Source organism: Ceratotherium simum, chromosome 34, assembly GCF_057802395.1.
Source record: "Ceratotherium simum simum isolate JZ-2026a chromosome 34, ASM5780239v1, whole genome shotgun sequence".
Lineage (NCBI taxonomy): Eukaryota > Metazoa > Chordata > Mammalia > Perissodactyla > Rhinocerotidae > Ceratotherium > Ceratotherium simum.
Window position 1 is genome coordinate 49,323 of NC_141933.1, and position 24,005 is coordinate 73,327.

At 42.7% G+C, this 24,005-nt stretch overlaps 1 protein-coding gene across 2 annotated transcripts in view; it reads right to left on the minus strand.

The window, feature by feature from the left end:
• Nucleotides 1–471: 471 nt before the first annotated feature.
• The window catches only part of SIRT3 (sirtuin 3), a 33,118-nt gene continuing 9,584 nt past the window's right edge, over nt 472–24,005 (minus strand). For both annotated transcript variants that reach the window (XM_004441092.3, XM_014795766.2), the window contains exons 5-7: nt 7,348–7,509; nt 2,725–2,934; nt 472–1,048 (exon numbers count right to left, since the gene is read on the minus strand). In XM_004441092.3, the coding sequence (XP_004441149.2) occupies nt 1,028–1,048; nt 2,725–2,934; nt 7,348–7,509 (393 nt within the window). In that variant the 3' untranslated portion in view covers nt 472–1,027. The remainder of the gene's footprint in view (nt 1,049–2,724; nt 2,935–7,347; nt 7,510–24,005) is intronic.

Below are 24,005 nucleotides of genomic sequence, written 5' to 3' on the forward strand. Positions count from 1 at the left end.
TCAGGAGTAGGAAGCTCACAGCAGGTTCTGCCTAAACGGTAGTGTTGCCTGAGCACGGGTCAGGGAGCCCGGCAGGCAGCCAGGAGCCAGCCACGGTTTGTGAGTGAGTAATGCCTTCTGTGTCTTAGAGTTCATTCCAGCAATGTTACTGGAAGAAGGCCTGGTAGGGGAGACTGGGGACAAGGGGATGGTTAGAAAGCTGCTGGAAGTCTGGAACAGATGAATTTCTGGGGGAGAGGTTGATGTGAAACGCATCCAGGTAGAGTGAACATGATGTGAAGGGTGCCGGGGGCTCTCAGCTGGAAGAGAGGGCGCGAGGGCCATCTCCAGAGTGAATCTGGGGACAAATGTTCTCAGTCCTTGGATTATTCCAGTAGAGGAGAAACACCTACGCACCACCAAGGTCCCCTTTCCACATTCACTGTCAACACGTGCAGTCCCTTGGAGGAGACAAAAGGAAGGGATGCCCAATTCCTATGTTAAAATTTATTCCATGCCAGAAATGGAGAAGGAGCTTTCTCTTAATAATTAAAAAGAACCATTCCAAGGCGGCCAAGATGCTAGAAGACCTTAGTGCATTATTTGGGACCCAGGCCCACACTTTGGGACGTTAACTGGGGCCACTCAGCCCAAGACTGGGTCTTGCTAACGGACAGAGATGCTGAGCCTGCCCTTGAGATGGAGCCGTGGACACAGGAGAAGCAGATCCGGTCTGGGATTGCAGTCAGTCTGAGTTCAAAAGGGTCAGAAAGCTTTTGGCATTAAGAGCTCAAGCAGCATGAAGAGTTAACCACAGCAAAAAGGCAGCTCCTTTGCATCTGTGAGGGGGGCGTCTCTTGAGTCTAAACATGACCCTACCTGTCAGCACAGTGCTGACAACCTGGGAAGACCTCCCGGAAAGACCTCCCATGTGTTGGTTCAGCCAATGGTAAACCTGCCCACGCTGTTCTTCAGGCATGAGGTCTCCCAGAAATGGGCTGTGACTCCCGTGAAACCATTTCTGCTATGTGGGGCAGCCGTCATCCTCCTATCTGTCCTGTCCATCGAGCTGGAACACAAAGGAGAGAGGGAATCAGTTATCCAAAAACACACCTGGGCCTGCTGGGCAGGCCAGCAGATCTCAGGGCCTGGGCGCAATTTTACAAAACGGAAGCTTTTCTGCCTCTTTGCAAATGCTGCCGTTGGGCCAAGTTAAGAGGATGTCAGCAGGGCTGGGCAAAACTGGGTGGCTAAATGGAGGGCCTCGTTTAAGTAGCCGATCAAGATGTATGAAGGTCAGGTGCTGAAGAACATTCACTATGGAAAAGTAACTCAGGTTAGACTGCAATTCATCCCTCAGTGTTTACTCTTGGATAGCAACTCTTTTTAAATAAATAAACCCCTAAAATTATAACCCACTTGACATAAATTTCTGTGAAACTAGAAAACAGCACAAGTCGAACCCTATAGGACTACTTCCAAAAATCCCTAGGGGCCACTTGACTCAGTCTTGCTGTTGAATGGAAACAGGAAGTCAGAGGCAGGAGAAGGCTCCCATGCATGCTGCCAGGCAGATCTGACCAGGATCTCTACTGCCCCGTGAGAGGCCCCTGCTGCCATTTCTCTCAACGTGGAAAGTGTCAGCTTCGGTGTTAACTGGATTCTCTGCTTCCATAAAGTGACTCAGTAACACGATTCTGACATTTGATGGTCTTTATTTACCCCCATGTGAGATGAGAAATGGCACCAACCTACATCTTAGCCCTAAGAGCCAAACTCTGGAATGAAAGGCTAGAAATAAGAGTGGCAACGTTGTCTAATACCTGTGGAAACGGTAAATGCGAAGTCTCATCTCCTTGATAAGCTTCGTATTCTTTTTGGTTCGATTGGTAAGAAATCAGGCTGTGGCCGGAGGCTGGGGGCTGTTGCCAGTGGAGGCGAGAGGGAAGGGCCCTGAGGCAGCCACAGCTGAAGGGTGGGGGTTTCCCAAGACGTCTGCCTTGGGGCAACAAGACCCTCAATTCCGGCTTCTGGTGAAATCCCCTTTGGGCAGTGTTATACCTGCTTGTAATCACCATGATCCTCTGAGACAACTGGACTTCCAGAGCTTAGTGCTGCCTCCTATAGAAAAGAACCCCCCACGTCACAGGTGCACATGCTAACTGATTCTCCTGGGAAACCGCATTTTCTGTAACTTCACTTGTTTATGGGAGGTTTGAAATCCAGAGAGCATCAAGGCTCTTTGGCTTTCTACTCTCCACGGATTGTAACAGGTCACATTGATTATTTCCTAAAAGCATCCCTGGTGTGGGCTTCGTCCCACACAGGCACAAAGAACTTCAGCTTCTCAAAGTTCCTGAACCTGTATCACCTCAGAATCATGCCTTGGCCTCGAGCTGTTCGGTGCTGCCTTATTTTAGGGAACATAAGGCACCTGCTGAAGTGTGGTAAGAGTGCAGGCTCCCACAGCCCAGCCTGCCTGGACTCGCATCCCTGCTCCGCGGCTGACCACAGGCACTGAGTGTCGGTTTCTGCATCTCTAGATCAGGTACTAAGAATCGCAACACCCAATTCATAAGCACACAGACAGCCAGACAGTGCCTGGTGCAGGATCAACAGCCAATATTAGCTAACCCTGCTGCTGTTTTAGCCAAACAGCTCCACACCAAATGTGCACCAAGTGGACGCAGACCCCAGGGCAGTGAAGAAAGCAGCCCCTCGATGACCATGCTCAGCAGCCTGTACCTTTCCAGTTTCCTGCTGGATGAGGTCCTGCATCTCTTCCGTCCAGCCAAGAAGCTCCACCAGCCTTTCCACGCCATGGACCACGTCCCCCAGCTGGACGACATCCCTGCTGCGAGGACGCCAAGCCAAGGGCCCCACCAGGTCCCGGTTAATGAGCAGTCGGGGCACCGAGCTCCGCACGGCCTCGCACAAGCTGGCAAAAGGTTCCACCTGAAAAGACGTGAGGAGCACAGTGTCTACCCTCCGAGCCCCTCAGGACACTTCGTGCACAGCCTCTGAGGCCTCAGACGGACAGCACAGACTGACAGTGAGACCTTGGACACAGGAAAACACACCATCCACTTTATTTCTCCCAGTTGCCTTCCTGCTCTTTGGTTTCCATGCCTTTGTTTCCTCCTCCCCTGAGCCTCCCTCTCAGCCTCATCCAGCTTCTGTGGGTGTTCCTGCTCAGGCACATCTGGGTTTGATCCCAGCAGTTACACACAATCTCACCTGTCCTCCACCACACACCATCTTCTCCTAGCACGCCACTGACAACAACACGTCTCGTCTGTCTGCTCTCACTCCGAGAGCAAGGACCTGGTCCCACACAGAGCGGCCACCACCGAGGGCTGATGGCAGTGGTCCCACCTCTCCACAGCCCTCACCATCTGGACCTCCAAAGAGACCTAACACAGGGGCTTTGGGCTTCTTCATCCAGCTCTCAAATGAAATTTTCATTCAAGAGTAATAACATAAATGGATAGATTAATAAATGGTATTGAGACTGGCTCATTATCTGGGAGGAAAATGTTCAATTCCTGCCTTTCACTGAAAAAATTTCAAATGGATTAAAGATTTACATGTAAACAAAACAGTTCTTGAAGAAAATTTAGGGTTTATAAGTAAAGCTACGGAAGGACTCTTTAGGCATAATAGCTGAAGTCAGATAAAAAGAGGGAAAATAAGACAGATTTGACTACGTGATACTATCACATCATTATCTACATAAAACTCCTATGTAGAAAAACAATTTTTTAAACCTCATCACCATAAACAAAATGCAAAAATACCTATAACGTGACAAAAATTTTATATTGTTAATTGATTAGCTAATTTATAAACATTTTACATAATTTATGAATTTATATTGCTAATTTATGAACAGAAAAAAAAAACCAATGAAAAATAGGCAAGAGATACAAATACGCAGAGAGAAGAGATACAGTGGTCAATAAACATGAGAAGATGAATGTCACTGTTCATTACAGAAACGCAAAACCTCTCTCTCACACTCACACTCACACACACACACACACACACACATTTATTTATTTACTTTTAACCAATCAGACTGGTAAAAACTTAAAGACAGGTAACATTTGGTATTGGTGAGGACGTGGGAAAATGGCCGCTCATATACTGTTGGCGGGAATGTAATATGTATCTTTCTGGAAAGCAAGTTCTCAATATTTATTTACTACAGAAGTACATGTGTGAGTGTGTAAAAATGCATATGGATATTCACTACAACATTATTTTAATATAAAACTGTATACTATTTATTTTTGCTGTTCATCAATAGGATATTGCTTAAACAAATTTTGTTATAGATCCATAATCCCTTATCTTAAAACTCTTGGGGCTGGATGTGTTTCAGAATTCAGAATATTTCAGATTTTAGAAAAGACCACATGGTTGATACCATGTATTATGTCACACCTCAGTGAGATCCAGAGCGCTCCATAATCAAGCACAGTAATATTTCTTCCACGCAGCATATGAGACAGATCAAATCCGTGAACAACACAACAGATTCTGAGTGCTAGTGGCTCCATGCTTAGAGATGAGCACTCTGCTTTTGGGGTCTCCAGCTGGGACCTCATATCCGTATCTATAAGGGACACTGTAGGCACTTACAAGGTAGGTCTCTGTGCACAGTGCTGTCCCACTTCTGGTTAAAGATCACCACACCTGTATGTGTACATACTTGTACAGAGGAGAAGCCTGAGAGGACACAGAGCAAAATGCTAACAGTGCTGGTGGGATTGAAGTAGATTCTTTGTTCTCTATCTTTATATAATGTATGAATTTTTTTAAAGCAAGCATATGGTACTTTTATAATCAGAAAAAAAAGGCCATTTTCATTTCACTTAAAAAATAAAGAGGGGACTGGCCTGGTGGTGCAGCGGTTAAGTGTGCATGCTCTGCTTCGACGGCCCGGGGTTTGAAGGTTTGGATCCCGGGTGCGCACCAACACACCGCTTGTCAAGCCATGCTGTGGCGGCGTCCCATATAAAAAGTAGAGGAAGATGTGTGCAGATGTTAGCCCAGGGCCAATCTTCCTCAGCAAAAAGAGGAGGATTGGCATCAGATGTTAGCTCAGGGCTGATCTTCCTCACAAAAAATATATAAATAAATAAAGAGGGCTGATGGCCCCATTGTCCACACAGTGGCCAGCACAGGTCAGCAAAGCTCAGCACCACATACCACTGATGACCACTGGCCCCTCTGCTTTCCCCTCTCGTGTCCCTCTGTCCAGGCCCAGTGTGCGGACCCCCAGATCTGTCCACACTCTGGGCTCTTCTATCTGCTCACTCTGGCACCCCAGTTCCTACCTCTGCTCCTTCCTGGACTCCAGACTCGAGAATCCACCTGCCTGCTCCACACGTCCACTCAACAGCCCAACACACTCCTCAAATCAGTGTGACCAAGGCCGAATTCCCCCAAACCACCACTATGCTTCTCTGTCTCAGGAAATCAGCTCCATCCTTGCAGCTGCTCAGTCACAACCCTGGAGTCCTGTAGGCATCCACACTTTCCCATGGACTCTACCTTCACATCGGCCTGGGCTCCAATGCTCTCTGCTGGCTGCACCTGGCCACCCACCATCGCCACCAGGATCACCACCTGCAAGGGCCTCTACTGGCTCTCCCTGCTCGCATGCTTGTCTCTATTCACCACACAGCACCTAGAAGGACAGGAAATCAGACCATCCTCACTGCCGCCTTTGCCTCACGTGCTCCATGTGGCCCAGCGCCGTGTCTGTCTCCTGCCAGACATCTGCTTAGCTATGGGTAATGAATAAAGAAACCTCAACTAAACTGGATGGGGAAGGCCTGCAGGGAGAGCTCTCATCCGCATCACACATCACACCAAACAGGAAGAAAGGGACATTTGCATCTCCACAGGAAGTACAACTACTTTCCTAACAAAGGAAGATTTCTCTCCCCACCTGGCAACAGTCCAGCCAATGAGAAACACCACAGATCAGCCAATAAGAAATGCCGCAGCCCAGCCAATGAGAAGCTGTTGCCACCCTGAACTGTCACTCTCCCCCAATGGACTTTCCTTTAGAACAGCCCCTCCCTCTCCCCCCCCCCTTCTCTATAAAAGCAGCTCCTCTCCTTTGTTCTCTGGATTTGCCTGTGGTTTGGCATGGCATGCACATCCCGAATTGCAATTATTTTGGCAATCCCTGAATAAACTTGTTTTGAGGGTAAAGTAACAGGAAAATTTGCTTTTTAGGTTGACAGTAACACTCTCACCTCCTTCAGCTCTTAGCTCCAATGTCACCTTCCTGACAAAGTGATGCAAGCCAACCAAGCTGATATCACAACCAGTTCCCAGCCCCTCATGGCCTTTCTATCCTACTTGTCATTCTTCCCATAACAGATACATCACCTACCATACTATATAACTTACTATGACATCTTACTATGTCTGCCAAAAGCACTAGGACGGCCCAGCACATGCAGGCAGATTTGCTGAAGAAACACACAACTCCAGGCCTTTGTGGCTGGCCAGGACCCCTGAGCGCAGGTCTTTCAGGCCCTTCTGCCCCTGTGGTGCCTACATCCAATCGGGCACAGCTCATTTCAGGGTCTTATTTCTTGCTCTTATCACATCCTTTACAAGTTTCCTGATTTTCAGATTCAGATGTAGAACAGTTTCTTGAACAGGTCCAGTGGGTGTCTCCCAGGCACCTCAAACACACATGTGCAGAACTGAACTCAGCATCCTCCCTCTAAATTTTTCCTCACTAGGGAATGGCCTGAACCCCTGCAGACCGAGCCAGACACCTCCCTCCCCCAACCCCAAGGCTCCAAGTCCAGCCATTCCCTCTCCTTGCTGTCTCTCATGGTCATGTGGTCTGACTGTGCCCTCAGCTCTGCCTTCTTTAGAACCAGCCTCCTCGACATCTGGTCACTTCAACCCCTGCACCCCAACAGTCTCTCTGATCCCGAGGATGACCAGCTATGTCCCTGGTCCAATCCCTTCAGGTTTATCACTGCTTCTAGCACAAAATCAGTCTCTGCGATGTGACCTGGAGGCCTGCTCCCACCTCACCACTCCCACACCCCTTCCCTTCTCCCTTCCCTCACACGCTGTGCCCCACCCACACTTACAGCACCTCCAAGAGGCACATCCTCCCTTCTCCCCATTCTCCTGCTCTGGCTGCTGCTCCCCAGGCCTGGAACACTTGTGCTTCCTCGCCAGTTGAATCCACTCATCTCCCAAAGGTAGAGACCCACAGTGCTCCCAGGGCACCTGGAGCCACCCCCACCAGCCCCCACCTCCTCTGCCTGGTCCTTCCAGCCTCCTCCCCGTACACTCTGTGTACCACTGGGCCTTTTGACAAACCTCCAGGGAGGTCCCAAGGATAAGCAGAAGATCTGCCATGGGAAAGTCAACCACATGCAGCAAGAACCTCTGGGGCAGCGGCTCCCCAAAGAACACGATGTCCGGCTTCACGATGCCAGTGCAGACTGGGCAGCGGGGGACCCTGTCCACCAGCACGTCGGCCTGGGGTAACACAAACAGAAAATAGGCCTGAGGAAGATGTTGTAACACACTGTAAAAGGAAAAGGCAAAAACAACTTATTAAGAAATTTTCAAATATTCACAATAGCTGAGAGAGCAGTATAATGAACTCCCATGTACATAACGAACCCAGCTTCTGTGATTATTGAGATTTTACCAATTTTGTTTCATATAGCCCCCCAAATTTTGGGGAGGTTGGAGTATTTGAAAGCAGATCCTGGACATCACATGATATCTAGCACATCTAACACTATGCTCTGCATCTGAGGTGGTTATCAGAGACATTCAGGCGCTAAAGAAATACTCAGTGGATTACACAGTCCTCAGAAGTTACTCTGAAGGCATTTGGCCTACAATAGGCATTATTCAATGAGAAAATTTGTCCCTCATTTTAGCTGAAGTGGTCATGATATTGTCTTAGCCCTGGGAGATGTTCAGGTCAGCTTCAACTCACTGGCTGGAGTTATGAGTAACATTTACCACAAACCTCTTCCTTGCAGGCCAAGGTAGAGCAGATGCAAATTATTAACATATCCTGCTACACTTGGATTGATGCCTTGGGCTAGATGCTAAAGGAGGAAAACTAAGGAAGAAGACACTTGGCTTTCTAAGATAAACCTTTACAGCTAGTGGGATTTGTTTTAGCAGGCTGAACCCAGTAAAAAACAGCAGAAACACTGGACAAAAGAAACAGACTATTCAAAGACTTCAGATATTATCAGATACACATTAAAAACTATATTATATTTAAATTAAACAAGACAGGCTTGAAATATCTACTGCAGATAGAAAACTATAAAAAATAATGTAGTGAATTTGAAAAAGAACAAAATAGAACTTCCAGTAATACAAAGTAAAGTAAGGAAAATTAAAACTCCATGGAAGAGCTTTATTCTCTAAATAGAGCATTGATAAACTGGAAAACAGACCAGAAGAAAGCACACAGAATGCAGCACAAAGAGGAGCAAGATGGAACATAGAGAAGAGTGGCCAAGAACTGTGGGTGAGAGCATGAGAAGGTCTCACAGATATTTAATCAGAGTTCCACGAGGGAGAGGAGAGGAGGTGGGAGGGGAAATCAATGTTTGAAAAGATAATGGCTGAGCATTTTTCTAGCAAGGATGAAAGATATCAAACCACAGATTCAGAAAGCCTTACAAATTTTAAGCATCATAAATAGATAAAAGGAAATCCATATGGAGACACACCACAGTAAAATTGCAAAACTCCAAAGACACAGAGAAAAGTTCTAAAAATGATTCTAAAGTTTATATGAAGAGGCAAAAGATCCAGAATATACAACACAATATTGACGGAGAAGAACAAAGTTGGAGGACTGACACTACCCAAATTCAAGACTGGGTAACTTAAAATAAATTTAAACTATTCTGCATACTATAATGGTAGATACATGTCATAATTTGTCCAGACCTATAGAGTGTACACACCAAGAGCGAACTCTAATGTAAACTGTGGACTTTGAGTGACAGATGATACGTCAGTGTAGGTTCGCTGATTGTAACAAATGTACCACTCTGGTGTGGGACGTTGATAGTGAGTGAGGCTGTGCTGTGTGTGTGAGGGGCGGTATGTGAGAATTCTTTGTAATTTCCACTCAATTTTGCTGTGAACCTAAAAGTGCTCTAAAAAAATAAAATCTACTAAAAAAAAGGTATCTTAACCATCCTAAAATTCATATGGAATCTCAACAGACCCTGTAGACCCAAAACAATCTTGAAAAAGAAGAACAAAGCTGGAAGACTCACACTTCCTGATTTCAAAACTTATTACAAAGCTACAGTAATCAAAGCAGCATGGTACTGGCATAAAGACAGGCATTATAGACCATGGAATAGAAGGCCCAAAAATAAATCCTTGCATAAGATCAATGATTTTCAAAAAGGGTGCCAAGACCATTCAATAGGGAAAGGACAGTCTTCAACAAATGGTGCTGGGAGAACTGGACAGCCACAAGGACAAGAACGAGGAGAGCCCTTACCTTACACCATACACAAAAACTAACTCAAAATAAAAAGCCTAAACGTAAGAATTAAAAACACAGAGAAAAGATTCACAATGTTGGATGTGGTGATGATTTCTTGGATATGACACAAAAACCAAAGGTAACCAAAAAAAAAAAAAAAAAAACCAGATAAATTGGACTACATCAAATTTTAAAACTTTTGTGTGTTAAAGGGCACTATAAACAGAGTGAAAAGGCAACTCACAGGATGGGAGAAAATATTTGTAAATCCTATATGTAATAAGGGGTTAATATTCAGAATATATAAAGAACTACAACTCAACAACAACAAAAAACAAACAATCCAACTAAAAAATGGGCAAAGGACTTCAAGAGACATTTCTCCAAAGACGATATACAAATGACCAATAAGCACATGAAAAGATGCTCAACATCACTAATGGAAAATGCAAATCAAAACCACAATGAGATATCACCTCATACTCATTAGGATGACTACTATCAAAAAAACAGAAAACAACAAGTGTTGGCAACGATGCAGAGAAATTGGAACCCTCATGCATTGCTGGTGGGAATGTAAAATGGTGCAGTTACTATGGAAAACAGTATGGAAGTTCCTCAAAAAATTAAAAATAGAATTATCATATGACCCAGCAATTCCACTTCTTGATATATACCCAAAGACTTGAAAGTAGGAATTCAAACAGATATTTGTATGCCCATGTTCACAGCAGCATTATACACAATAGCCAAAAGGTGGAAGCGACCCAAGTGCCCATCAACAGATGAATGGATAAACAGAATGTGGCATATGTTAAAATGGAGTATTATTATATCTCAAAAAGGAAAGAAATTCTGCAGTATACTACAAAATGGATGAGCCTTGAGGATATTATGCTAAGTCACAAAAGAACAAAATATTGTGTGATTCTACTTATATGAGATACCTAGAATAGTCCAATTCACTGAGACGGAAAGTAGACTAGCAGTAACCACAGGCTGAGGGAGGGGAGAGAGGTAAGTTGTGTTTAATGGGAACAGAGTTTCAATTGGGGATGATGAGAAAAGTTCTGGAGACGGATGGTGGTGATGATTGCACAGCAACGTGAATGTACTTAAGGCCACTGAACTGTGCACGTTAAAATAATAAATTTTATGTTGTATATATTTTAAAACAATAAAAATAATTTTTAAAAAGAGTATTTTAACTGTGAAAACAAAAAGTACACAGGTGGTAATTTTAAAAGATTAGAACAGAGAATACACTTCCTAAGCTCGTACAGGGGGAAAAAATGGAAGGACTAAAAAGGCAGGAAAGACAGAAAGCGCAAAATAAGATGGTAGACTTAAATCCAATATTTCATTGATTACATTACTGTAAGTGGATAATTCTTCCAATTAAAAAAAGAAATTATCAGACTGGGTTAAAAGATAAAACCTAACTATATGCTTTATAGAATAACATATCTAAAACATAAGAATACGGAAAGACTAAAAGCAGACACATGACAAAGACACCCCAGCAAATACTACCCAAAAGAAAGCTGACGTTGTCAGACAAGACAGACTTTCAGGTGAAAGTGATTTCTAGAGATGGAAGAGGATAAAACAATTGTATGTTTGAGTGCACCTCAATTACTTAATCTCAAGATACATAAGGCAAACAGACAGAAATACAAGTAAAAATAAATAAATCCACAAAGTGGCACATTTTAAAACAACTCTCTCAGAATAATCAAAAAAATAGGTCACGATATATAAAAGACTTGAACAGAATGAAACTTGACTTCTGACCATATGTGCAGAACGATGCTTTCAACCACTGCGTAATGCTCTTTCTTTTCAAGTACATTCTGAAAGGTACATCCATTTACAAAAATGGATCATATATGAGGCTGTAAAGCAAATCTCAACACATTTCACAGGACTCAGATCCAACAGCAAGAAGGACAAGAGAGAATTCGAATACTGGGATAGGAGAGTAGAGTAATACAAATTGTTCGCAAAGTGAAAGATCTTTTAGTATTGCAGAATGGCAGGACTTAAATTATAGCTATATCATTTTTGGCAGGTGGCCAGGGAAATTCACACATATTCCTATGGATGAGATTGGAGAAGGGACAATGAACGTAGGCAGACTTCACAGGGCAGGACCTCAGAGAAAGAGAGGCGGTGGGCAGGGTCCGAGACTCCCAAGGCCTGCTCGGCTCCAGACCAGTCCCAGCTCAGCCCAACGTGCGCCTCCCTGGGGCCTCCATTATGAACCTTCCAAGCCTGACCCAGGGAGAGTCTAGTCCTGTGGGAAGCTTCAAGTTCTTTGCAAGATGGTTGTACCATTTAAAAGAACAGTTTTTGGGCCGGCCCAGTGGCATAGTGGTTGGGTTCACGCTCTCCACTTCAGCGGCCTGGGGTTCGCAGGTTCGGATCCCGGGCACAGACCTGCTCACCGCTATCAAGCCATGCTGTGGCAGGCATCCCACATATAAAGTAGGGTAGGATGGTCCCAGATGTTAGCCCAGGGCCAATCTTCCTCAGCAAAAAGAGGATTGGCAACGGATGTTAGCTCAGGGCTAATCTTCCTTAGATAGATAGATAGATAGATAGATAGATAGATAGATAGATAGATAGATAGATAGATAGACAGACAGACAGACAGACAGATAGGGCAGTTTCACCATTTTTTATCCTGAGGTTCCAGAAACACAAGTGGGGGATAAGGAGGTTAGGGTGATTACAGCGCTATGGCTAGTTTCCAAAGGTTTACCAGAGCCTGCTCTCAATCTGTATTGAAGAAAAGTCTCTCAATTTGTTTGATTTTTTTAAAAGAAAGAAAAAGAGACTTCATCCTTATTCACAGTTTCCACCACCGGTTTTCTGAGAATTCTGAAACTTACACTTCCTGCTCACACCTCTTTCCTGAGCTCCAGACCCCCTGGACAGGTACACCCAGAGGACCTGTGCCCAGGTCATCTTCCTAGAGCCCTTCCTCTCCCCCACCCCCAGTTAGCCCTGAAGCATCACTAATTCTACCTCCTAGGTCTCTTCAAGTCATCTCCTTTCTCCACTGTCCTGCTCAGCCCAGACCCTCAGCATCTCTCACTCAAATTTCCTGAAAAGCCCATTGTGAAAATAAATAAAGGAAACCTCATTTAAAATGGAGCTGGGAAGCTCCCACACACTACTGTGCCCTACCTCACATTCCCCAGCAGGAAAAAGCGTACTTTACACACCCCAGCCAGAGGAAGGAAGATTTTCTCCTTGCCCAGCAACAGCCCAGCCAATGGGAAGCCATCACCATCCTGGACTCTTCCTCTCCTCCAATGGACTTTTGTTCAAAAAAGCCCCTCCCAACTTTCTCTTTTCCTCTTTAAAAGTAAGCCCCTCTCCTTTGCTCTCTTGTACTTGCCTATAGTTCACCATACTTTGCATGTCCTGAATTGTAATTCCTCTGCTGTTGCCAAATAGACTCATTTTGCTGGTAAAATAACTGGCTATTCTATTTTTAAGGTTGACATTACATGGTGGTCAGAAGTGGGAGCCAAAGGAAATGAACCCCTGAGAAACTAATGACCCCCAGAACCATGTGAAGTACTCCTTGGAGCCCCTCATGCTCTCCACTTCCATGAGTCATCGTTTTCCTTTCAGTTCGGTAAGTCTCCTCTTGGATCCCAGCTCTCTCCCTTTGGTTGAGCTCTCCAGCTTTACTCAGGATCTGTTTTTATGAAGGCATCGCCCTTCCTTGTGAGTACTCTTTCGTTTTCCACTTCTGTTTGTTTGTTCTTGTTCTGGTTCTGTTTGTTGAAGCTCCTTGGTAGGTCATTCCTCCTGTTCAAAAGGGGGGACATGTGATTCCTGGTGGTGTAGAACAGCTGTTGGAAAACAGGGCCCCTCAGAGTTAAGACACTTTAGGGAATCCAAAGGCAAGATAGGTTCCACTTGGTCCTTGGACCAGGATCTCGTGCCTTCCTAGAAAAACAGGTGAACTTCTGGATAATTTGGAATTTTAATGGCCACTCTGGGGAACCTTTGACTTAGATAAATCTACCTTAAGGGGCACACTTTTTTTGTGTGTGTGAGGAAGATCAGCCCTGAGCTAACATCCGTGCCAATCCTCCTCTTTTTGCTGAGGAAGACTGGCCCTGAGCTAACATCCGTGCCCATCTTCCTCCACTTTATATGGGACGCCACCACAGCATGGCTTGACAAGCGGTGCATCAGTGCACGCCCAGGATCCAAACCTGGGCCGCCAGCAGCAGAGCACACGCACTTAGCTGTTCGGCCATGGCGCCAGCTCCTAAGGGGCACCCTTAAAAGAGAGGATTCCAAACCTCTCAGAGGCAATGGAATGCATTCTTTGGTTGGTATGCAGAAGCTTCTAAAAGACAAAATGACTCCAAAAACAGCTCTAAAAGGATCCTAACAGCATGCAAAAAAAAAAACAACAAAGAACTTTAGTAAAAGACTTTGGCCATTACAGCAAGTAACCTTAATTTAGTCCATCTGCCAGAATCACAATTTGGATCCAACTATTCTTTTGAGTTTTTCACCTGAGACACAGCTAAAATTTGTAAAATAAAAGCTATAAGATCTCTGTTTGTGTCTATCTGTATGTTATGCATGTCTATGTATGTATGTTATAGATATGTGATATTTTTCCACCTCCAGATGGTATTGACAAAATTAATTTGTAAATAGCTCTATTTAATTGGCTTAAAGAAAAGTAAGTGCTTATATAAATTAAGTAAACTAACCCAAGTGTCTTTCAAGTTCACGTGATCTGAGGTAATCTTTGACAAATAAAAGCTGGTTTTAAATTTGTTGGTTTAATAAAAACAGGGATGTCTTCAGAATCATCAACATTAAATACAGTCACATGTTGCTTAACGACTGGGACACGTTCTGAGAAATGCATTGTTAGGCAATTTCATCACTGTGAGAACATCGTAGCATTTACTTACACACACCTAGGTGGTATAGCCTACTACACACCTAGGCTATATGTTACTAATCTTATGGGACCACCATTGTATATGCAGTCCATCATTGACCAAAATGTCGTTATGTGGCACATGACTGTATCAAGCAGGTAAACAACTTTTATTCTACCTGGGTACATAGGCTGATCTACTTTTGGCTTCCTACTGCAGAGAAACTAAAGATAAACTTGGGTCTGTTAGTAACCACGTCTTGTGCCACACTGAAGATTGCACTATTTAAAATGACACATGCTTCTATAAATTATAAAATGTATATATAAATTTGGCAATCCACAGTTGCTTACTCAGTTTTCAGTAGGAATAAAGCATTCTAAGGGTTAAGAATTCTAATTAATGTATATAAAAATAAAACTACTAGAAAAAATAAGGATGAAAGAAAATGACTGTATATGAAAAGCATGCAAGGAGAGTAGGATGTGTGTTTTCGGTAAAACAAAGTACGAGTGGGCCGGCCCGGTGGTGCAGCGGTTAAGTGCACGCACTCCGCTTCAGCAGCCCAGGGTTCGCAGGTTTGGATCCCGGGCACGCACCGACACACCGCTTCTCAAGCCATGCTGTGGTGGCGTCCCATATAAAGTAGAGGAAGATGGGCATGGATGTTAGCCCAGGGCCAATCTTCCTCAGCAAAAAAAGAAGAGGATTGGCATCAGATGTTAGCTCAGGGCTAGTCTTCCTCACACACACACACAAAAAAAAAGAAAGTATGAGGAATGAAAATGCATTTTTGTTGAGGGAAAGGAAAGTGATTTTGTCATCAAGTTGGTTATTTTGGAAAGGGAAAGAAAATAAGGAACAAACTAAAATGGACATAGAAAGTTGTAGAAGGTTTGTGGAAAAGAAATCCTTGAAAAGAAATTTTAATATGTGGTCAAGCTGGTTAAGATTAAAATGAATTTATTAAAAAATGAATTTTTTTTTTTTTGTGAGGAAGATCAGCCCTGAGCTAACATCCATGCTAATCCTCCTCTTTTTGCTGAGGAAGACCAGCTCTGAGCTAACATCTATTGCCAATCCTCCTCCTTTTTTTTTTCCCCCCAAAGCCCCAGTAAATAGTTGTATGTCATAGTTGCACATTCTTCTAGTTGCTGTATGTGGGACGCGGCCTCAGCATGGCCAGAGAAGCGGTGCGTTGGTGCGCACCTGGGATCTGAACCCAGGCCACCAGTAGTGGAGCGCATGCACTTAACTGCTAAGCCACGGGGCCAGCCCTAAAAAATGAATTTTAATGTCAAAAGCACACTGTGCAAAATTACAATTTGGTTTTTCTGTTAAAAGGACAAATTTTTCTTAGATTATTGATCTGCTCTTAATAAGAAATTATAAACAAAGTTTCTTTACCTTTAATGTAATTTGCCTAGGAAACAAAGATTCTGTGTTTTTTAAAAGGCTTATTTATTTATTTATTTATTTATTTATTTATTTATTTATGCTAGGAAAGATCGGCCCTGAGCCAACAGCTGTTGTCAATCTTCCTCTCTCTTTTTTTTACTCCCCAAAGCCCCAGTACATAGTTGTATATTCTAGTTGTAAGTCCTTCTAGTTCTTCTATGTGAGCTGCTGCCACAGCATGGCTACGGACAGATAAGTGGTGTGGTTCCACGCCCAGGAATCAAACCTGGGCCGCCAAAGCAGAGCATGCTGAACTTTAACTGCTAGGCCATCAGGGCTGGGTCAGATTCTGTATTTTGCTTTATCAGGTCTTTGATTACTTAGGAAGGCTGAGTCTTCTGTATTAAAAGAGCTAAGGCTTTTTGCAGCTACGTAATTTTCTATATTTGTCTTCAAAATCTTTCTGTCATTCTGGTTAAATGGATAATTATTACTTCATAATTTTCTGTGATCCTATTTGGTCAAGTGTCCAAAACCTTTTGATATTTTTGATAAACTTCCCAAAATCAAATTCTAAATAGTTTTTTTGACCTGAAAATAACTTTGGTCATCTCAAAGGGCCCCTGGAACATCTCAAAGGATTTGTTCGCTCTCCTTATAAAAAGGGAGATGTTAAACTAATTATGATTATTTGATATGTTAAATTACATGGGAAGCATTGTCAAGTAAGAAGTTACACTAAAATTTCTTTACCTTATATTTGTATTTGTATGAGTATATGTTAATGTAAGTGTTCCAAAAATTACATGAAATTCCCAAAATCCTGTTATGTCCCAATATAATGTTATCAGTCATTATCAGTCATAATTTAAAAAATATATGTCACAGAAATAAGCAAATCTCCTTGCAAATTCCATTATGTTGACCTCTCATCAGATCTTTAATAATGGGCATTTTTAAGTCTTCTGTCATTTATAGACAGTTACGATTTTACTCCGATGCCTTTGCAAATGCATTTCATCCTTCAGAGAAATTCATGGAAAGAAATCTGACAAGTACTCTAGAACACAGGTCTCCGATAACTTTAAGATCATATCACTGAATTGGATTTAAGGAAACTTTTTCTCTTAAGTTATCAATGACTTACAGCAATTTGGTAAAGTATATATCTTTGTGAACAAAGATGAAACAATTACTTTTTCTCCCTATCTGATATCTCCAGAATTCAGAAATTCTCAATGAATATACTTATTTTCATGGCAATATAGTTACTTGCACAAGTTCAATAAGAATCTATTCTCCTTGTAGACAGGCCACTGTCTCCTCCATGGCTAAGATCCTATTAGAAAGGATCATTCCTACCTGGGGAAGCCCCCACCTCAAATTTCTTAGTAACCAGGGAACCCACTTTACTCCTCTGGTATTTAAGCAAGTTTGTGCTGTTTGGCCAGTTTAACAACATTTTCACTGTCCTTACCACCCTCAATCTTCAGGACTAGTTGAACAAACTAATGGCATCATTAAGACTCAACCTGGGAGAGTGATGTCAGCATCAAGGCAGAGTGAGCTGTTCCCTCAGTCTCTCCCTCTAAGATACAATGAAAAGGACATTCATAAACCAACAGAGGACATTCACACAACACAAAAGATGTCTGAGAGATCCACGCAGCCATATGCCTGAAGGTGGGGGAGCTGGATCCCCTGGGAGACAGTGGAAGGAGGTAAGCAGATCTCCTCCCCTTCCCCAGCGGCAGTGATCTAGGGTATGGGACCTCGAGTGGCAGTCAGCGTGCAACTCTGAGAGGAGAAGGAGGAAAAGGCAGCCCTCCACGAGAATGCTTTCACTCTCAGAGTTGCTTCCCAGCCTGCGGGAATGCTCCACACTGATGGCTAAGCCACCGGGGGTGCCCCAACCAAGCGAAGCAGCCCAGGTGGGCAGCCAGTGAGTGCAGAGCAGGAATGCAAGCGGGAAAGAAGGCCCCCCCCACCCCCATCCCGCCTGGCACATCAGCTTGGCTGATCAGCCAGGGCAGAGGATCCGCACCAGAGTGCCTGTGCCTGCATGTGAGAAGCAGTGGCAGCCAGACGCAGAGAGCCCTATCAGCATAACTTCCAACAGATGGGCACAACTGCCAGGGGTCATGGTGGGCTCAGAAAACACAGCTCCTGCTCCCCCCCAGTGGTGGCAGGTGGAATCTGTGACCAGAGACTACCACAATGCGACAGCAAAGGTCCACCCCACAAAACAGCATGAAGAAATACATTAACACTCCAGAGCAGAAAGAAAATGACAAGTATCCAGAAACCAATCCTGAAGTCACAGAAATTTACAATTGAAATGACAGAGAATTCAAAATAGTTATCATGAAGAAACTCAATGAGTTACAGGAAAACTCAGAAAGACAGTTTGGTGAACTCAGGCATAATTAATAAGCAGAGGGAATTCTTCACAAAAGAGATTGAAACTATAAAAAAAAAACCCAGAAACGTTGGAGATAAAGAACACAATGAATGAGATAAAAAAAAAAATCTGGAATCCTTAGAAAACAGAACTGATATTATGGAGGACAGAATTAGTAATTTAGAGGACAGAAATATAGAAATACTTCAGGTGGAGGAGGGGAGAGAACTAAGACCAAAAAGAAATTCTCCAAGAAATATCTGACTCGATTAGGAAATGCAACATAAGGATTATAGGTATTGCAGAGGGAGAAAGGAGCAGAGAGCTTCTTCAAAGAAATAATAGCTGAGAACTTCCCAAACCTGGGGAAGGAGCTAGAATTACATGTAAATGAAGCTAACAGAACTCCAGTTATATCAGTGTAAAAAGACCCTCTCCAAGGCATATATTAGTAAAACTGGCAAAAGTCAAGGACAAAGAAAAAATATTAAAGGCAGCAAGGCAAAAAAAATAACTTACAAAGGAACCCCTATCAGGTTTTCAGCGGATTTCTCAGCAGAAACCTTACAGGCTAGGAGAGAGTGGAATGACCTGTTCAAAATACTGAAAGACAAAGACACTCAGCCAAGAATACTCTATCCAGCAAAACTATCCTTCAAATACAATAGAGAAATAAAACTTTCTCAGATAAACAAAAGCTGAGGGAATTCATAGCCACAAGACCACCCCCCTACAAGAAATAGTCAAGAAGGCCCTCATACCTGAAAAAAAAGAAAGGGTTTACAAAGCCTTGAGTAAGGAGATAAATAGACAGACAAAATCAGAAAACTGCAGCGCTCTATCAGAACAGGTTAGCAAACACTTAATTATAACATTAAAGATAAAGGGAAGGAAAGCATCAAAAATAACTATAATCACTCCATTTTAATCACAAACTCACAACACAAAATGGAATAATTTGTGACAACAATAACTTAGGGAAGAGGAAAGGGATGGAACCTGCTTAGGCTAAGGAGACAGGCTATCAGAAAATGGACTATCTCATCCACAAGATCTTTTATACAAACTTCACGGTAACCACTAAACAAAAAATCAGAACAGAGGCACAAATGATAAATAAAGAGAAATCTGATAAAAGCATCATAAAGAACCACACAACTGAATTGGCAGTCTGAAATACATGGGACGAGAAACAAGGGAAATACAGAATAACCGGAAAACAAGTAATAAAATGGCAGCATTAAGCCCTCATATATCAATAATAACTCTAAATGTAAACAGATTGAATTCCCCAATCAAAAGACACAGAGTGGTGGGATGGATTAAAAAACAAGATCCAACAATATGCTGCCTCCAGGAAACACATCTCAGCTCTAAAGACAAACACAGGCTCAGACTGAAGGGATGGAAGACAATACTCCAAGCAAATAGCAAACAAAAGAAAGTGGGTGTAGCCATACCTGTATCAGACAAAGCAGACTTCAAGACAAAAAAGGCAATGAGAAACAAAGAGGGGCAGTATATAATGATAAAAGGAACATTCCACCAAGAGAACATAACACTTATGAATATATATGCACCTAACACAGGAGCACCAACATGTGTAAAGCAACTATTAACAGACCTAAAGGGAGAAATTAACAGCAACACAATAATAGTAGGGGACCTCAACACCCCACTTACATCAATGGATAGATCATCCAGACAGAAAGTCAACAAGGAAATAGTGGAATTAAATGAAAAACGAGACCAGGTGGATTTAATAGATATATATAGAACACTTCATCCAAAAACAGCAGAATACATGTTCTTCTCAAGTGCACATTCAGCATTCTCTAAGACAGACCATATGTTGGGAAACAAGGAAAGACTCAAATTTAAGAAGACTGAAATCATATCAAGCATCTTTTCTGACCATAATGATATGAAACTAGAAATCAACTACAAGAAGAAAGCTGGGAAAGTCACAAATATGTGGAGATAAACAACATGCTACTGAACAACCAATGAATCAATGAAGAAATTAAGGGAGAAATCAAAAAATATCTGGAGACAAATGAAAATGAAAATACATCATACCAACTCATATGGGATGCAGCAAAAGTGGTCCTTGGAGGGAAACTCATAGCAATACAGGCCCACTTTAACAAACAAGAAAAATCTCAAATAAGCAATCCTGAACTACACTTAACAGAACTAGAAAAAGAAGAACAAACAAAGCCCAAAGTCAGCGGGAGGAGAGAAATAAGAAAAATTAGAGCAGAAATAAATGAAATAAAGACTAAAAAAACAATAGAAAGGATCAATGAAACTAAGAGCTAGTTCTTTGAGAAGATAAACAAAATTGACAAACCCTTAGCCAGACTCACTAAGAAAAAAAGAGAGAAAGCTCAAACAAATAAAATTAGAAATGAAAGAGGAAAATTTATAATGGATACCACAGAAATACAAAGGATTATAAGAGAAGACTATAAAAAATCATATGCCAACAAATTGGACAACCTAGAAGAAATGGATAAATTCTTAGACTCATACAACCTCCCAAAACTGAATCAAGAAGAAATAGAGAATCTGAATAGACCAATCACAAGTAAAGAGATTGAAACAGTAATCAAAAACCTTGCAAAAAACAAAACCGGGACCAGATGGCTTCTCTGGAAAATTCTACCAAACATTCAAGGAAGATTTAATACTTATCCTTCTCAAACTATTCCAGAAAACTGAAGAAGATAGAATACTTCCCAACACATTTTACAAGGCCAACATCACCCTGATCCCAAAGCCAGACAAGGACAACACAAAGAAGGAAAATTACAGGCCAATATCACTGATGAACATAGATGCAGAAATCCTCAACAAAATATTGGCAAAGCGAATACAGCAATACATTAAAAGGATCATACACCACGATCAAGTGGGATTCATACCAGGGATGCAGGGATGGTTCAACATCTGCAAATCAATGTGATACACCACATTAACAAAATGAGGAATAAAAACTGCATGATCATCTCAATAGATGCAGAGAAAGCATTTGACAAGATCCAACATCCATTTATGATAAAAACTATGATAGAAGGAAAGTACCTCAACATAATAAAGGCCATATATGACAAACCCACAGCCAACATCATACTCAATGGGGAAAAACTGAAAGCCATCCCTCTGAGAACAGGAACAAGACAAGCGTACCCACTCTCGCCATTCTTATTCAACACAGTACTGGAGATTTTGACCAGAGCAATTAGGCAAGAAAAGGAAATAAAAATGATCCAAATTGGCAAGGAAGAAGTGACACTCTCACTGTTTGTAGACGACATGATTCTATATATAGAAAACCCTAAAGAATACATCAGAAAACTATTAGAAATAATCAACAACTACAGCAAAGTTGCAGGGTACAAAATCAACTTACAAAAATCAGTTGTATTTCTATACTCTAATAACGAACTAACAGAGAACTCAAGAATACAATCCCATTTACAATCATAACAAAAAGACTCAACCGGCAAAATTTGTAGAAACCCTTCAAATACCCTGGCCAAAAGCACTGCCACTGGTGCTTCTAAATCTCAGATTCAACCCTTTTGGTACCCATAAACTCTCCCCTTTTGAGATAATCACAGGATGCCCAATGCACCTAGCCCCTGCTTCTTTTGATCCACAGCTGATAAAAGGGGATATACTTCAATACTGTAAGGGCCTAATTGCTTCTGTTGAAAATAACCATGCTTTGGTAGAACAATCTTTTTGCAGCATGCTCCCAGGAGATGAAAACCTTAAGCATCATTCCTTAGAACCCAGAGATTTCATCTATTGGAAAAGACATCTCCAGAAAGACACTCTTCAACTCCAGTGGAAAGGCCACTACCAGATTTCCAGGAGTTGAAGCAGACGGAAGTGAAGGAGACAACTTTTCCAAGACCAGGCCTATATACCTTTTTCCCGCTGTTGCTATTCACCTTATTTTCTCCGTCGCTTTCTTGGAAAGACAATGCTCTTACCCACATTTCTCAATCTGTTGCAAAAGGGGGAAACCTTTCTGACTGTTGGATCTGTCACCAGAAACTCCAATCTGTTCATGATGTCAGAGACCCCCTGGTTTTCCCTGTAACCAATTTCTCTTTAATCCCAAATGCCACTGTCAATTATACCCACAAGCCTATGGATGTCACCTATCAAGTTAGGCTATTACGGCCAGGTGTTCCCATACCTTGTTTCAACCCTTCCCCACTCAAAACCATACTAGTTCAACTAAACACCTCCACCTTTGCCAATCACACGATCTTTACTCCCCCATGTTCTTTTCCTTATTTACATACGATCTCTTCTCCTGCACCCGAGGGAAATACAAACCAGCTAACTCCTCTTTGCAAGGCTTTTAGAAAAGACCCCTTTAGGCTGGGGTGGTACCTCACAGAAGGTCATCCCAATTCCTCTGACCCCTACTTGAAAGTGTCAATCAGGAAATTCCAGGTAATGGATCTATCAATAACCAGACCCTAACTGGAGTCACCTGTGCTCCATCTGGTTTCATTTTTATCTGTGATAGGTGGCATTTCCCATGGGCATATGAATGTTTAGATAGCTGGCAAATTGGAGGTCAATGTTTATTGGGACATTTAAGTGCCCCTATTAACATCCATAACAAATCAGAAACCTCCCATTGGTCCTCCCACTGGTCCACCCCATTAAGTCTCCATGGCCATCTTAAATGGGAAGTTACAGGAAGCATAGATGACTCTGGGTTTGCCTCTGTAGGGAGAGCCCTGGGTTGGAGTAAGTGCCAATGAACTGAACGCATGATCAGAAACCTCTCCCTAACACTAGGAGAGCCAGCCGATTCCACAGCCAAAGCAGTAGCAGCCCAACAATGACCACTGGACTCATTTGCATCAGTAGTTTTGGACAATCACATAGCACTTGATTACCTACTTACTGAACAAGGAGGCATTTGTGTGAAAGCAAATACCACCTGTTGGCCATGGATAAATGCTTCTGGAGAGGCAGAAACTCAATTACACAAGATCAGGGAACGAGAGCACTGGTTACAACAAATTTCACCTGACAATCCATGGTCCTTTGACCTCTTTAGCTGGCTGCCTTCAGGTTTGGGCTTTTGGTTCAGGACTATTATACAAACTGGGTCATTATTCTGCTCCTCATCTTATTCTGTATAGTAATTTTTAAGTTTTATACTTGTTGCCTGTCATGCCTTTATAGAAATGACATGCCCAATGGGGTGAGGCTAGCTCAATGCTTCGAGATGGTCTCCAACACTTATGACCCTGATAAGATAAAGACTTCAGATGGGAAATGCCAGAGAATTCTCCCTTCTGCCCTTCCGTATTACTCAAATGTGGCGTCAACGGTTTCCCATCCGTGCACTTTCCCTCCAACATGGAACATGACAACCAGGAAAGGCCTATGAAAATTAATAAACAGAAACTTCATTTAAAATGAAGTCAGGAGATCAGAAGGGGAGCTCTCACACCCTACCACTCGACATCAATTGCAACCCAACAGGAAGAAGCCTGTCTTGCTACCCCAGCAGGAGGAAGGAAGATTTCCTCTTTGCCCAGCAGCAGCCCTGACAATGAGACACTGTCACAACTCAGCCGACGAAAAGCCACTACACTTCAAACTCCCTGCTTCCTCCAGTGGACTCTTTATACAGCCCCTCCCAACCCCTTTCTCCTCTATAGAACATTCCTCTCCTTTGTTTCTCTGGACTTGCCTGTGGTTCACCATAGAGTGCACAACATGA